Source organism: Bubalus kerabau, chromosome 1 (assembly GCF_029407905.1).
Source record: "Bubalus kerabau isolate K-KA32 ecotype Philippines breed swamp buffalo chromosome 1, PCC_UOA_SB_1v2, whole genome shotgun sequence".
NCBI lineage: Eukaryota > Metazoa > Chordata > Mammalia > Artiodactyla > Bovidae > Bubalus > Bubalus kerabau.
The window spans coordinates 96,753,160-96,766,708 of NC_073624.1; the positions used below are offsets into that span (position 1 = coordinate 96,753,160).

General features: G+C 51.5%; 1 protein-coding gene across 2 annotated transcripts; it reads right to left on the reverse strand.

Moving 5' to 3' along the window:
* Nucleotides 1–9,813: 9,813 nt before the first annotated feature.
* GPR84 (G protein-coupled receptor 84) lies at nt 9,814–13,162 on the reverse strand. 2 transcript variants are annotated; one of them, XM_055566386.1, is made up of 3 exons: nt 13,144–13,162; nt 11,674–11,794; nt 9,814–11,229 (listed from the first exon to the last, which is right to left on the reverse strand). In XM_055566386.1, exon 3 carries the CDS (start codon nt 11,219–11,221, stop codon nt 10,031–10,033), a length of 1,191 nt encoding a protein of 396 aa, XP_055422361.1. In that variant the 5' UTR covers nt 11,222–11,229; nt 11,674–11,794; nt 13,144–13,162; the 3' UTR covers nt 9,814–10,030. The 2 variants fall into 2 exon arrangements, with proteins under 2 accessions (XP_055422361.1, XP_055422360.1); XM_055566385.1 differs by lacking the exon at nt 13,144–13,162 and having other exon boundaries at nt 11,674–11,836.
* Nucleotides 13,163–13,549: the final 387 nt, after the last annotated feature.

A 13,549-nucleotide genomic window follows, 5' to 3' on the forward strand; every position in this document is an offset into this window, starting at 1 on the left:
AAAGGCTAGGGATTTTTGTCTTGCCCGTCTAAGCTGGGGGAAAAGCAGTGTTCAGGCATTAAAGTTACCACCCTAATCCTCCGGGCTTCCCTTGTGGCTCAGCTGGTAAAGAGTCCACCTGCAGTGTGGGAGACGTGGGTTTGATCCCTGGGTTGGTAAGGTCCCCTGGAGAAGGGAAAGGCTATCCACTCTAGTATTCTGGCCTGGAGAATTGTCCATGGGGTCGCAAAGAGCCTGGAGAATTGTCTGTGGGGTCCCAAAGAGTTGGACACAACTGAGCGACTTTCACTTTCACCCTAAACCTCCTACTCATCACCCAACATGGACCCTGCTGGAGTTGGGGGCTGCCAGACACGACTGAATACGCACGAGATCAGCAATGGTGTGGAGAGTAGTGTTCTATCCAGTTCTCAAACTTGGAATTCTCTGAGCTTGTTTTCCCAGCCTGGCCTGCTGTGAACTTTTCCTGCCTTCTGTTTCGCACTAGGAATGGAACTCTGGTGCCCTGGCCTACACAGTCCTCTGGCCAACAATGTTTTTTCAGGACAATGAGCAAGCCCTCCCCCAGCACTGACTGAAGCAGAGACTGAGGAGTAGGGTCTGATTCTCTCCTTCCCTTGGTCTTTCTCTGTCTGATTCTGGGCCTCTGTCTCTGTTTGTGAGCCTTTCCCTCTTCCCCAGGGGATCCTGGGAACCCCTCCTCCCTCCTGTCTCCCCCTCCTCCCCTTTGGCTGGGAAAGTGACTAGAGCCTGAATAGTGCCAGACACCTGCCTGCCAGATGTGGCGATTCCCTATTCTTCTCTCCCCCCTCCCCAAATGTCTATCCTTTCCCCACCCCACTGAGCTCAGGCAGAGGGAGCCCCCCTACAGGGTGATTTAGTGCTGCAGCCCCTCTTCCTCAGTGCCCCCTCCAGTTCCTCGCTCTCCCCCTGGTGCCCATGCTCCCACTTTTTTCCACCTGGTACAGCCTCCTCCTGCTCCCACCTCGGGGTGCTGGCTTCAGCTTCAGCTGGTAAGCTTCAGCTCCTGGACTGGAGAATGAATGGGTGGGGCAGAGGTGACTGGCCTCTTTTTCACCCATGGGAGAGTACATCAGCTGGGCTGAGGACAGTGGCAGCCAGAGCTGATGTCATTCTCACTGGTGAGGTGGGGAGGGGAGGAGGGGGTGAGTGGGGAGAGAACTAGCACTCCAAGACTGACTGCAGAGGTCTGTGAGACCTCCCCAGGTAGGCAGGAGAGCTCAGAATTGTGGCTGCCTGGTAGATATCACATCACGTCTCCGGCTGGGTCTCCAGATCTTGTCTGGATCTGTGTCTCAATATGACTCAGTAAATGCCCTTCAGCTCCTCCCCTTCAGACTTATCCAAAACACACTTAAAGGAAACCCTTAGTTCTTACCCTTCTCTCTTCAGTGTTTGCCCTTCGGTATCTTTTTTCTATTAATCTCTCTTCCCTCCCATTTCACCCTCTTCAATTTGTTGAATTTCCCTCCTGGTCACCTGGCCTCCCCCAACTCCATCCATCCCATATCACAACACAATATGATCCCAGACCTCCTACCAAAGCAGAGACTCATACAAAGTCACTCATTTCTCCTTTCCATCCCTCTTTGCAATCTGACAGTCCCCCTGGGCCAGACAGAGAGCTCTGAGGTGGGGGTGGGGTAAAGGATGGCTGAGTTGAAGAACAGCAGAGGCAGGACAGGCAGATGAAGGGTCCAAGAAAGTAGGAGAGGTGGAAGGAATGGGACAGAAAGATGGAAAGAGAAAAAGACTGCGACACAAAGAGAGTTGAGGGTTAGCAGCAAGCCAGCATAGCAAACTGCGTAAGAGAAACCCACACAAAGAGAGCAAAGCTGGGAGCAGGGGGAATGGAAAGATGGAGACAGGAAAGTCATAGCAAGAGAAGGCAGCTAGGGAGGGGCCAGGCAAGGAGCAGCCTGGCCCTCCTGGGCCCCCTCACACTGCTGGGCCATAAATCTTGTGTATGCGTGCATGTGTGTCTGTCTGTCCGTCTGTGTGCCTGAATGCAGGGCACAGGCATAGAGGGGTGTCTGGTGAGGGTAGAGATGATCCCCACAATATTATTCTCCTATTTCTTTCAGCCGCCTCCTTCCTTGAGGCACCCCACACCTATACACCCCTCAACCAGTATTCCTGATGCTCCAGGAGCCATCCCCAAGGTATTTCCAGGATTCCAAGGAATCCAGGCTTTTTCACTTGGAATGCAGGCCTGCTGGAATGTGCAGTTAGGATCTGTAGCATCAAGAGGCCCCATCACCTCACTGCCCACCCCCATGCCTGCTCACCAGCTGCTCCTGTCCATCTTCTCCTCCCACTCTCCTTGTATCTCTCCCTCCTCCACACTGACCCCTCCCCCAGCCCCTGACCCCCAGCCGCCTGGGGCCTGGGTTGGAGGGGAGACAAAGACAGGATTTATTACCAGAATAGAGAAGCAGCCAGAGACCAGGGCTGAGGGCAATGGCTGACCTCCCTGGATGGGAGGGAGTCCTTGGCCAGATGCTGGAAGGTGGAAAGCCTGGGTTCTAGTGGCTCCTGCTCACAACTCTCGCCCCCTCACCCTTTCCCCTACTCAAACCTTGCTTTCTCCTTTGTTCTTGAAGATTGAGGAAAGACAGGACGGCCTCAGGTGATTTTGGGACCTTGAAGAACAACCTGGGAAAAGGGAAGACGGGAGATGGATGTCTTATGGATACTGGGGAGGATCTGGAAACCAGGCAGCAATCAGGTTCCTATTATTTCCTGGACTAGAAAGGAGTTCAGGTTTAGCAATGCAACAGATGAAATGAGATGGAGAGGTATCCCCATCTAGAGGGACTTCTCCAGAACAGGCCCTGATTGCCAGCAAAGAGGGAGATAAAGGTGACTGTAGGTCTTGAAAGATGGAAGATACCATCTCACCTGAAATCAAAGGAAGAAATGAAATTCCCCAAGAGTAACTAGCTCCTGATGGCTCAGATAGTAAAGAATATGCCTGCAAAGCAGGAGACCTGGGTTCAGTCTCTGGGTCTGGAAGATCCCCTGGAGAAGGGAATGGCAACCCACTCCAGTATTCTTGCCAGGAGAATTCTATGGACAAGCCTGGTGGGCTACAGTCTAAAGAGTCAGAGTCGGACACGACTGAGCAATTAACACTTGCTAGCTCCAGTCCCTTTGAGAAGACCTGCCTCCCTGAGATCCCCCACTGCCTACTGAGAGGATGGGGAGCAGCTGGACCCTGCCTTTACAGTAAATAGACTATTGGCCCGAAATTGTCTCTACTCAGCAGGCAGGGTGTGTGCTCAAGGAGAGGGAATGGTATGATCCAGGAGTTTCCGAGAAACTAGACCATATATCTTTCAGTGGACAGCTCCTGCAGCTTCCCTAGCCGCCCTTGGAGCCCCACTAGCCCTCCAGAATCTCAGCATGTCAGAGGCCTCCAAAAACCCAACTCTGAAGCTGCACCACTTCCAACTCCTGGTTCCCCCTCCCTGACATCCTGCTTTCTGCCTTCACCCCACTGTTTCAGGAGAAGGATGCTCGGATGAATTACCTCCAAGTGAAAAAAGGATGGAGGGAAGAGAAACCAAGGCAACTGGGAGCTTCTAGTCTGTCTACCAGTCTCTCAACACAGCCCCACCAAACCATTCCTACCCAGGGGCTGATGAAGGAGACATTCTCGTGGTTTCTTTTTAAATTCTGCAAGCTGAAACCATCCTCTTAATTCTCAATGGAAAGCCCAAATTTGGAAATTTCAGTGGGAAAGGCTCATGGGTTGGGAGCAGAGACTGGGAAAGGACAAAAGAATGGTGGGGCAGGGGTGGGTGCGTGGGAGGATTTGCACAGGGTAAGGAAAAAAAAATAGGAAAAGGGAGAAGTGAGCATCTCCAGCATCTCGTTTTTCCTGGCTCCCCCTTCCCCCAATTGAGAAGGCAGATTTACAGCCCTGGTTTGGGGAAGGGGGGTAAGCATAAGGAAGACAGATCTGCAGTTCTGCCCTCTGAGTGTCTGGGTACTTAGCTTTAACTCCCCCATTAGCATCAATCCCCATCTTGCTGCCCATCCGTCTTCTGACATCAGCTCCTTCCCCTCTCTGTAGCCCAGGCTTTCTGACCCTAAGTGGCTCTTAAAGGGCCAGTCTAGACCTTTCTCTCCCTCCCTTCTCCCACTCCAGGCGGCACAGTCTGGGGGTGGGAGGGTGTGTGTGTGTTTATGTGCAGCCATCCTTGCTGAGGCCAGAGTGGATGGGAGGCCCACTGTGTACATGTGGAGGGAGGGGGCAGCTCTTCCCTAGCTCCCTCTGCTCTCTTTAGGTTCCTCTATATCAGGGACCCTCATCTTTGTTCACTACCTCCCCAAGCCCAGAGCAAGCCCTCCAGTTGAGCTGAGGGTCACAGACATGGCTCCTAAAGCTGAGGGCTGGAGAAGTCATGTAGATCCACAGGGAAGATCCTCTCTCCCTCTCTCATTTCCTGGAGGCCCAGGGCAAGGGGTATCCTGAATTACTGGCTGTTTTTAATTCTCAGCCAGCAGTGGGGGCGGATAGGCTGAGACTCCTAGGAGATGCCCTGAGCCCCACATTCCTGGCTTCCTTTCCCAGGGACCCAGCCTGTGGTGGTGGCGGTGGGGTGGCATTTCAAATCTTCCTCTCTCTGTGAGGGAAATGACAAGCCAGAGAAACCTGCCCCTACATTTACTGGCTCCTCTTTTTTATTCCTCAGCAACTGAGTTTAGGGGGTAACAGGGGAAACTGGCTTCTCCCCATTTCTCTCCATCTTCTGCAGAAAATGCTGTAACTGCACTCCAGGGGCTATAAGAATGCCAGGATGAGTGGAAAATTCCTCCCCCATCAGCCTTCAATCCTTTCTGCTGCAAAGCTCTGCAGTCCTCTGAGGGGCTTTCCAGGATAGTCAAAGCCCCTTCCTGATATCTGAAACCCACTCCCCACCTCAGTGTTCCCTTCTCTGGCTCAGGATGAGACAGAACTGGTAGGTGGAGGAGGGGGGAGGCTAGGGAAAGTGGCCACGCTAAAAATAGGAGCCCCCAGCTGCACCCCCCCACCAACGGCCCCTTATTTATCACCTTCCAAACCTCACTCTCAAAGAAGCATAAATATTCCTAATTCCTGAAGGCCAGCCCTGAACTCATAAATTTAACTGGGGAGGTGGGCAAGGGGAGGAGTGAGGTGTGGGGAAGGGGAGCCTACTGCAGCCTTGAGGAAACCGAACATCTCCTGGGGGCGGTGTCTGACTTATCCCCAGGCTGACGCCTGTGGGTCTTCGTTGAGAGGAGGAGTTGCGGCTCTCAATATTTCCTCTAGGAATTAGCCTTTTCTCACTCCCTGCCCTGAAATAAAAAACAAACTTAGTTCTGTCTTCTCGATTAGTTCTCCATCCCTCTTTCCTTGCTATTACCTTCTAGTTCTTTCCTGCGCCCCTCTTGCCTCTCTGCTGCGCTTTTCTCTACGCCTTTGCTCCTCCAAGTCTCTCCCTTTTCAGAACCATTGTCTGAAGAGGAAATTTTCATCTCTTATTCTGTCTGGATAGTGAGGTTTGAAGAGAAAAGTCCCCCTCTGTGCCCCCATCTCCCCGCTTCTGCCCATTAGCCCCCTCAAACGCGCCCTTTTCAGTCTTCTCACACCCTCCCTTTCTCTCCCTCGGCTTTCCTTTCTCCTCAGTCTTCCTTTTCCTCTGTCACTCACTGCGCCTCCTCAGTTTCCCCTTCAGCTCAGGATTCTCTCTCCCTCTCCAATCTCCTTTTCTCTCCCTACTGTACCCCATCCTACCCCGCGGATTCCTCAGGTCCTATTTACCCCTTCAGACCCCCTCATCTGCTTCAGTTCCTACCACCACCACACCCCATTTTCCTCTCCCAATGGATGAAAGAGGAGGAGAAAGCTTGAGGAATAGGTATAGGGAATGCGGTTCCAGGAGGGGAGGGAGAGCAAGGAGAGAAAAAGCAGGGGAGAGGGAGACGGAAGCGGTGCAGAGGGGAGGGGCGTCCTCACTTCCCAAGCTGCGCCCCCCTCTCCCCGCCGCCACTGAGCCATAAATCAGAGCTAAGGCGGTTTGGCCAATGGTAGAGTGACTCGTAAATCGGCCTGTCAAGATCAGCCAATGAGAGGCGGCGTTAAATCAAGTCCTGTCAGCGCTTGGCCAATGAAAGGCCCTGGGCTGACCATAAATCTGCCTGTAAGAGACAGAGAAAGAGAGAGAGTGTGCGTACGAGCGAGAGCTGCAGGGGCGGGGGACAGGGGAGGGGGCGGGGTGCAGGCGCGAGAGAAAGAGCTGCGGAGAAAAAAGGGCGATAACGGAGGTACAAGCGCTGAACACAGCGTAGAGGAGAGACGGACAGATGGAGAGAGACAAAGAGAAGCCTTGAGAGATAGCGTCAGAAAGTCAGCGATAGAGCTGGGGCTCTGGCGGGATACAGAGATAAAGAAAAAAGAGAGACCGACACTGACACCCTCAGGAGGGCCCCCGTGAAACAGTTCCCCAAGACAAATGCATACACTGGCCCAAGATACGCGTGAGCTCCGCACCACGAGGGACCTCGTGCGTGGACACGCGCGCCGTGCACACACGCAAGAGAGAGAACGAGCCTGAGGCATAATCTTCCTTCTCTTTTCCCCTCACTCAGCGCCTATGGAGATTAGGGGTGGGGTATATGTGTGGGGCTGTTGAGGGTGAGAGAGGAGGGGGTTACTTTCTCGCTATGATGTGTCCCGTTTGGTCTCAGACTCTAGGGTTTCCCGTGTCCTCTTGAGTCATTTTTTCCAGTGACTGAGGATTGGGAAGTCCCTCCTGAGGTCTAACTTCAATCCCTATTGCTGCTCATTTCTACTTGCCAGAGCTTTTGAATCGCCTTCAAAGAATATGAAAAGTGGAGCCTTTTACAACCCCTGCAGAGAACTCTCAACTTTGAGAATCTTAGAAGGTCTGAGCAGGAAGGATTTTTAGGGGTCATCTGATCACTTGATTCTAGTTATAGAAAAGTTTCGGTCTTACTGTGGTTAGACATGTAGACTGGTACTAAAGTCAGACTTCCAGTTCTCAAATCATGATCATATCACTTACTAACCCTTAGACTTTAGACAAATGGCTTGCCCTATTTGTGCATTATTTACTTATTTTTTAAGCAAAAGATTATAATAGTTATGCTCAGATGCTCAGTCGTGTCCAACTCTTTGTGACTCCCGTGGACTGTAGCCCACCAGGCTCCTCTGTACATGGGGTTTTCCAGGCAAGAATACTGGAGTGGGGTGCCATTTCCTCCTCCAGGGGATCTTCCCAACCCAGGGATCGAACTCGAGTCTCTTACATCTCCTGCATTGGCAAGTGGATTCTTTACTACTGGCACCACCTGGGAAGCTCATTATAACAGATAGCTTATGGTAAATTTTGTGAAGATTACACAAAATAATATATTTACAGGATTTAGGACAGTATAATGTGCATGGTAAGAGTGCAGCCCCACCTGCATCTTTGTACAGATGATAAAACCTGAGGTCCAAGATGACTCAGGTTCCTGCTCCAATTCACAGAACAAATTATCAGAGAGCCTTGACTGGAGCCCTGGTATCTATACTCCCAGGCCAATGATCTTTATTGGTCTTGCTGTTCACCCCTACCTGTCTGGACCCCCAGCTCAGTCATCTGAACTTGATTCTGTACAGGCTGCTGTGATTTTTGTGGAAGGAGGACACTCAAAAATACATGTTGCTTATTAGGAAGCAGGACTCTTGGGCCCTGGAGGTGTGTTGAACGTGAGAGTATCAATTTGTCCACTCTGACTATGGTTCTTTCTGCTCTCATCTTCTTCTCTCTGGACATTGTTCTCTCAAACCATGGACTTATGGGCAGGGAAGGGATACATGCAGCCAGAGCAGTGTCACCAACATGACTCACATTCTATCCACAGTGCCCACTCTTTCCACCCACCCCAGCTAGGTAGACAGTAAATATCTCATGAATAATAAGTGTCTAATTCTTCACTTTTCTTCCTAAACTGTGGGCAAAAAGGAGGGGTGGGGATTCCTGGATCTCTGCCCTTACTGGCCAGGAGGGTGGTAGTATCTCTGGACTCCCTGTCTTGCTGATGATACCTTCTGTCCTCATAGGGAAGCCAGAAGGGAAACACAGAGAACCAGCGTCACCTGGTGGCCACAGGTGCTTTGAGTTCATGCATGTGCACACGGATGACAGGATATCGGTCACATTGGAGGAAGGGAGTGGTGTGACCTCCCCTTAGCCTGGCCCCTGGGCCTTCTTAACTAGAGTCTTTTTGTAACTTTTGTAACCCAGGATGACAAGAGCAAGTCTGAGGGAAGAGGAGGGGCCAGGACCCAGGTGAATTATCTCCAAGCAGTGTGATCCTGCTAGGGCAGCTAGAATGCCTGCCTGCCACTGCTTTGGTTAAGCTCAGTTCCATTTCCACAGAGAGAGGAGTTTTCCCCCATGTCCATTCTCTTTGGACTGGGCAAGGGTCAGGGGGCTGGACTCAACTGGAGTGGCTATCAAAGCTGGATTTCAAAATTTTTTTGTGTTGAAAAAAAAAACTGTTGTGATGGGTCATCCTGGCAGCAGTAGCTAGAGTGGGGGCCATTTCTGGGAAGTTAAACAAATCAGTTCAGTTGCTCAGTCATGTCCGACTCTTTGCGACCCCATGAACAGCAGCACACCAGGCCTCCCTGTCCATTACCAACTCCCGGAGTCCACCCAAACCCATGTCCATTGAGTCGGTGATGCCATCCAACCATCTCATCCTCTGTTGTCCCCTTCTCCTCCTGCCTTCAATCTTTCCCAACATCAGGGTCTTTTCAAATTTGAGTCAGCTCTTCGCATCAGGTGGCCAAAATATTGGAGTTTCAGTTAAACAAAAAGGCAGGCTAATAGGGACTTTACTGGTGGTCCAGTGGTTAAGAATTCACCTTGTAATAATTCAGGGGACACAAGGTCGATCCTTGTTCAGGGAGCTAAGATCCTACATGCTGCAGAGCTCGCCACAGCTAGAGAGTCCGAGCACCGCAAGGAGAGATCCTTCATGCTGCAGCTAAGATCCGTGGCAACCAAATAAAAAAATATTAAAAAAAAAAAAAGAAGAATTGGTTGTCTGGCATCCGCTAAGGGTGTGCGTGCATGCTGTCTCTTCAGTCGTGTCCGACTCTTTGCAACCCTATGGACTGTAGCCTGCCGGGCTCCTCTGTCCATGGGATTCTCCAGACAAGAATACTGGAGTGGGTTGCCATGCCCTCCTCCAGGGGATCTTCCTGACCCAGGCATTGAACCAGTGTCTCTTATGTCTCCTGCATTTGCAAGTGGGTTCTTTACTGCTAGCGCCACCTGGGAAGCTAATGGTAATTGATTTTTTTTAAAAAAAGAGGCAGGCTAATCCTCTTAAACCAACTCACATGATTTATACCTGGAAACCCCTCAGCTGAAGGCTGTCCCAAGTTTCTGCTTCCTGCCCCTGCTCTGACTTATGTCCCCCCAAAGCCTAGAAAATCCCATGGACGGAGGAGCCTGGTAGGCTGCAGTCCATGGGGTTGCGAAGAGTCGGACACGACTGAGCAACTTCACTTTCACTTTTCACTTTCCTGCATTGGAGAAGGAAATGGCAACCCACTCCAGTGTTCTTGCCTGGAAAATCCCAGGGACGGGGAAGCCTGGTGGGCTGCCGTCTATGGGGTCGCACAGAGTTGGACACGACTGAAGCGACTTAGCAGCAGCAGCAGCAAACCCTCAACTGTTAGGTTCCAGCTGCAAACCAATCCTGGCCTATTTTCTTCTTCCCCACAGATCACACCTGAACATGAAGAGGATAGAATTCATTTATTAATAATTAATAATGCATCTTGAGCAGCCTAGAGCTGAAATGTTGAGTGAAGCGTGGAGAGGCCAGGTTTGGGGAGTTTGAGGGGTGGTTGTCCATGAAAATTCCCACAGGTCTCACTTTCACCTATTCCTGTAACAGCTGGCCACCTTAGTTCTGGAAGGGACAATCCCAGATTCTGGTGACTGGGGACACAGTTTTAATGGAACCTATGGAAACTCTGGGGCCCTCGTCTCAGGAGGGAGCCATAGGCTTGGCGGAACTGGCGGTTCATGGCTGCATACAGCACAGGGTTGATGCAGCCATTAAGCCAGGTGAGGTTGGCAGCGAGCATGTGGACAACTCGGGGAGCCTGGACCTTGGCATCCAGGATGTTGAGTAGCAAGAAAGGGATGTAGCTCAGGGTGAAGCAGAGGAACACAGCAAAACACATCCGGGTTACCTTCCCAAACTCTGATGGAGAGTCCTGAGCTCTCTGGGCTCCTTTAGTCATCCTGGCCTTGGCAGCCACTCCTGGAGGGTTTTTCTCTGCCATCTGCTTAGCTGCCTTACTGTTGCTCTGGTCCCTGACTTCTGATGAGTCTCCTTCCAGGGTCTGGGTGGTGGCAGCACTGACTGGCTCAGATGAAATCCCCTCGCTGGGTCCTCCTGATGCCAGCCCACTGTCTAGCTCCTGGAAACGACCAGGCACAGCCTCGTGTGCCCCAGCCACATGGCTGGAGCGGATGCTTGCCTGGCGCAGCTTGTACTGATCCAGTGCCTGTGCTGCTCGCTTCACCTGCTGGTGGATGAGGCAATAGAAGACGCCGACACTGCTGAGCCCAACCACAAAATAGATGCCCATGAGGATGGTGGTGTAGGGCTGGCCTCGGATGCGATCAAAGCTGCAGGTGCAGACTACGGGCACCAAGATATAAATTGGCCAGAGGGGAGCGAAGCTGGCCACAGCCACCACCCAGGTGCTCAGCAGTGCCAGCACTATGCCCTTGGCACTGAAAACTTGGGGAAAGAGCTTAGGGTGGGCAATGAGGAGATAGCGTCCCAGGGCGATGAGGCAGAGAGTGAGGATGGAGACAGAGTTGGATACAAAAAGGAGGAGCCCAAAGATCTGGCAGAAGGTGGCACCGGTGCGCCAGTGCAGGTGGAGGTAGGTGTCCACCGAGAAGGGCTGGAGAAGGGTGCAATAGAGCAGATCAGCCACTGTGAGGTTAGCGATGAGCAGGTTGAAGCGGGTTCGGAGCTTGGGCTGGATGGCCAAGGCCAGCAGGGTGAGCACATTGCCCACGGTGCCCGTCACGGCCACCACAATTCCCCAGCTAACTGCCACGTAACGATAGCCCAGCACAGACTCATGGTAGCAGGAGAAGTTGACGTCAGAAGTGTTCCACATGATGGAAGCTGAAAGGGGTGGGGAGAAGAGGAAGTCACAACCTGACCTTGAAGTCAGATCTCTCGAATAACTCTGGGCTTCCAGGCACCTGAACTGTTTGTGCCAGGGGCTCCAGAGCCATTCCCAAGCCTTTTCATCCCAAGATCCCCAACCTCCTCTTTCCCATTCTCAAAGATTTTCCCAAATGTTTATCTATTTTATCTATGAAGTTTCTGTCTACTCCCATCTCCAAGCCTTTTCAATATCCATCTAGATAGTCTCCCCTGTCCTTTAAGACCTCCCAGGAGTCCCTTCTCCTCTGTATTCATAATAGTTCTATCTATCTATCTATAGTCCCTTCTGCCACACACACATAACAGGCCTCAGTTTTTTTTATTGTTTGTTTGTTTGTTTTTACCACCTGGGAGATGAGACAGAGAATATAAAAGTATATCCACCACAAAAGTACTCACCTGAGTCTCCCAGCCTTCAAATCTCTCTTCAGCGGAAGAAGTTCAACTCACTCGAAGCACAGTCCTTTCTGGTGGGCAGTCAGGCTTCAAACAGGAGGTGCTCTGCTCCTATTATACTGGCCTGAAAGAACAAGAAACGCCCCAGTTACCCAACCTCAGCCACTTCCTCCCTTGCCTCCGGTCCTACTCATTTGGCTTTAACTAGTGAAATATGGGCTTCTTTGCTGAAATTTCCTTACTACTTACGACACTGGACACCACAAATCATGTAGCCAGTCCTGGTTAGGACGGTGGTTGTGGGAATTGAGAACAATGATCAGGATCCATAGGTTATTGAGAGGCAGATAGGATTTATTTAATGACTCATAGGAAAAAGGGTTAGAAGGAGGGAAGACTAGGAGGATGCCCACTTTTCCAGGTGGGAGTGGTTCTCTTAATCAATGAGATAGGGAATGTGGGAAGCATAGCAGGCTTAGGAAGGCGGTAAATAATGAATTCAGTTTTATACCAGATTTGAGGTACCTGCGGGATATGCTAATATCCTAGCTCCTCTAACCCAGATTTCTTCCAGTCCCCACCCCCCTCTCTCCACATGTGATCCAGCCCTACTTTTCTCCACCCACTTTCCTGTCTGGCCACTTCTGCCCCTCAGATTTCTAGATCTCTAGGCTCCATGGGGTCGCTAAGAGTCGGACGCGACTGAGCGACTTCCCTTTCACTTTTCACTTTCATGCATTGGAGAAGGAAATGGCAACCCACTCCAGTGTTCTTGCCTGGAGAATCCCAGGGATGGGGGAGCCTGGTGGGCTGCCGTCTATGGGATTGCACAGAGTTGGACACGACTGAAGCGACTTAGCAGCAGCAGCAGGCTCTTTTTTGAGCTAGATCAACCTGAAAACAAAACAAATACACACACACACACACACACACACACACACACACACACACAAAACCCCTCAAACTCCTTGTTGGATTCTATTTCTGAACCTATAGGAAACTCCCACGCCCCACTTGGTAACTAACTCAGGAGGCCCGCTTTCCCTCATCTTCCTCTTTAACAGTCCCCATCCCACTTTCCCTCCCCCTTTCTTCTGCAAGACTGGGAAGTGGGTAGAGAGGTGGAAGTGAGCAAAGAAGATGCAACTCAGGATGAGCCCACGTAGAGGCTGGATTCCGGTCTGGCCTTTTTTGTTGACCTTCTTGCTGCCCTGCGGGGCTAGAGGGAGGTGGGTCACAGAATCACTGGCTGCTCTTGGGAGTGTGTGGTTGAGCCGAATTCTGAAGATGGAGAGACCCCTCCCCCCAGCATCATGTGAGAGGCAGTTAGTGAAGTGCGCCTTCCTGTCCTACAGACCGCTTAGGGAACCAGATGAGAAGGCATTCTAGTATCATTGTAAACAGCACGGTCCCAGCTCTTTAGTCGTTGATCCATGAAATCAAACGAACTTTTAAGAGACCCAAAAAACTTACTCATTTTGCAGATGGGGAAGTTGAGGACTAACCGCAAGGTCACTATTTTATGGAGCTGAATAAAGCCTAGAGCTCAGATTCCCAGGTCTCTCCTCCCATCTCCCTGTGCTTTGAGTGTCGCTGGCGTGGGTTTCCCACTAGAGACACAAAAGTCTGGATCCTTTCTTTGTCTGAGACCAGGTCTGACACCTGTCTCCCTAGGACCTCGAGACGCTGACCCTGCACTGGAGCGTCTTAGCCCCAAGGTTTTCTTTTCCATGTCGTTGTCGCCGCCTGGTGGAGTTGCGACGAATTGTCAACAGCCGTGGCTGCAATCCGAGACCTGGACTCGAAATGATTCCCCAGGGCCAAGTTGACACTTGAGCTGGGCCGGAGTGGGGCTGAGCGGGATGGGTATTGCTCGCTT